The following is a 1,949-nucleotide window of genomic DNA, read 5'->3' as shown; positions in this document are numbered from 1 at the left end:
GACTGTGCAACGGTTCCACGAGGCGGTACGTGAGGTGGAAAAGTGGACGCCGCTGTCGGTGCTGGGTTTCGCCACGGGTAGACTAATACAAGAGAATCTGCAAAACATGGAAAGGGTAACGTCCGACCTGCTGGTCGACCTCTTTTTCAACCAAACAGTTATCACCATTGATGACATGCATTATGGGCCGTACAAGCATTACGATTGCATCATCAACGGTGTCGTTACCGCTGATGATTGCATGGCAAACTTCGGTGCAACGGATATTAGTGTGTGGTCAATGGCACGAGCGCTACGGTCGGATGAACCAGTGCTGCAGAATCCGATGTCACCTTCGTTGGTGTACACCGTCCCTAACGGTAATGCCCTCACCCCCGCACAAGTTGCTGGTGTGGTTGATGACTCTTTATTCGTTGTGGCTCTCGCAATATGTCTAAGCGTACTTGCGTGCTTCACTCTCAGTGGCACCCGTGATAACGACAGTGCACCGAAGGAGCCAACAGGCCCCGTGACATTAATATTTACTGACATTGAGAGCAGCACTGCGTTGTGGGCTGCACACCCTGACCTGATGCCTGATGCCGTTGCGACACATCACCGTCTGATTCGTTCACTGATCACACGGTATGAGTGCTACGAAGTCAAAACTGTTGGGGATTCGTTCATGATAGCGAGTAAGAGTCCTTTCGCTGCCGTCCAACTCGCACAGGAACTACAGCTGTGTTTCTTGCGTCTTGACTGGGAAACAAATGCACTTGATGAATCTTACCGTGAGTTTGAGGAACAGCGTGCGGAGGGAGAATGTGAGTACACGCCACCAACTGCGAGCCTGGACCCTGAGGTTTATCGGCAACTGTGGAATGGGTTGCGTGTACGTGTAGGGATTCATACTGGATTGTGCGACATCCGCTACGATGAAGTGACGAAGGGTTACGACTATTATGGACGCACATCCAACATGGCAGCACGGACAGAGAGTGTAGCAAATGGTGGTCAGGTGCTGATGACGCATGCGGCGTACATGTCCCTGAGTGGTGAGGATCGTAATCAACTCGATGTAACTACGCTTGGTGCAACTGTGCTTCGTGGCGTGCCCGAGCCTGTTAGGATGTACCAGTTGAATGCTGTACCTGGCCGCAGCTTTGCTGCATTACGGCTGGACCGTGAGCTCTTTAACGATGGCGAAGATGAAACCACAACCTCCTGTAGCGACCACAGTTCTTTACGTGCGGAACTGAGTATAGCTGCACAAACTATCGCCGCCTCCCTTCAATCCCTTTTGGGTACCTTCACCCCCGCTCAGCGTCAGAAGGCATTAACACCCTTTTGTGAACGGTGGCGTGTTACGCTTCCTCGAAAGATGGGGCACGTGTGGGACAATGACAGCTGTCAGGAAGTCATACGGCGCATTGCTGCAAAGGTTGGTCACGTCGTGGACCGCCATGCTGCTGAAACGAGGGAGCGCTCCGTATGCACACTGTCGAGTGGGTCAGTGATTATTATTTCCAATGACTTATCAGATATGATAAGAGTATGATTATATCGCTACATCTTTTAACTTATTTCCCCCTTTATTTCATGTTGTGTTGGTTAACAAATTTTCTTTAATTTTTATAATACAATTTGAGTCTTCACCATCGAAATTCTCCTGTTAAACTTTGGTAATATGAATCTCTTAATGTATACACGATGTTATTGATTGTGAGGTGCACCCCACTGAGTGGAGTTCGCGTCTAACGCATTATCCTGGAGTGGAAGTCTGCACGGAGAGTCGTTTCTTTATATGTTATTGGTCACAGAACAAATTCACTGCACTGAAGCACCGTTTCGTGAAAGATAACTCCGCTGAACGACAGGTCCTTGCGGCTCTGCACAACACTCCCACCAATGTAAATTATTATTATTATTATTTTTTTTTCGTCAGTATTCTATACTTTATTACTTGATGC

General features: G+C 48.5%; 1 pseudogene across 1 annotated transcript; it reads left to right on the top strand.

The window, feature by feature from the left end:
* The first annotated feature begins 43 nt into the window (after nt 1-43).
* Nucleotides 44-1,504, top strand: TEOVI_000408300:pseudogene (annotated as a pseudogene). The gene has a single exon. A coding segment is annotated over exon 1 (1,461 nt).
* The last annotated feature ends 445 nt before the right edge of the window (nt 1,505-1,949 follow it).

This window comes from Trypanosoma equiperdum, assembly GCF_001457755.1.
Source record: "Trypanosoma equiperdum strain OVI genome assembly, contig: ctg_866, whole genome shotgun sequence".
Lineage (NCBI taxonomy): Eukaryota > Euglenozoa > Kinetoplastea > Trypanosomatida > Trypanosomatidae > Trypanosoma > Trypanosoma equiperdum.
This window is presented reverse-complemented; position numbering and strand designations above follow the sequence as displayed.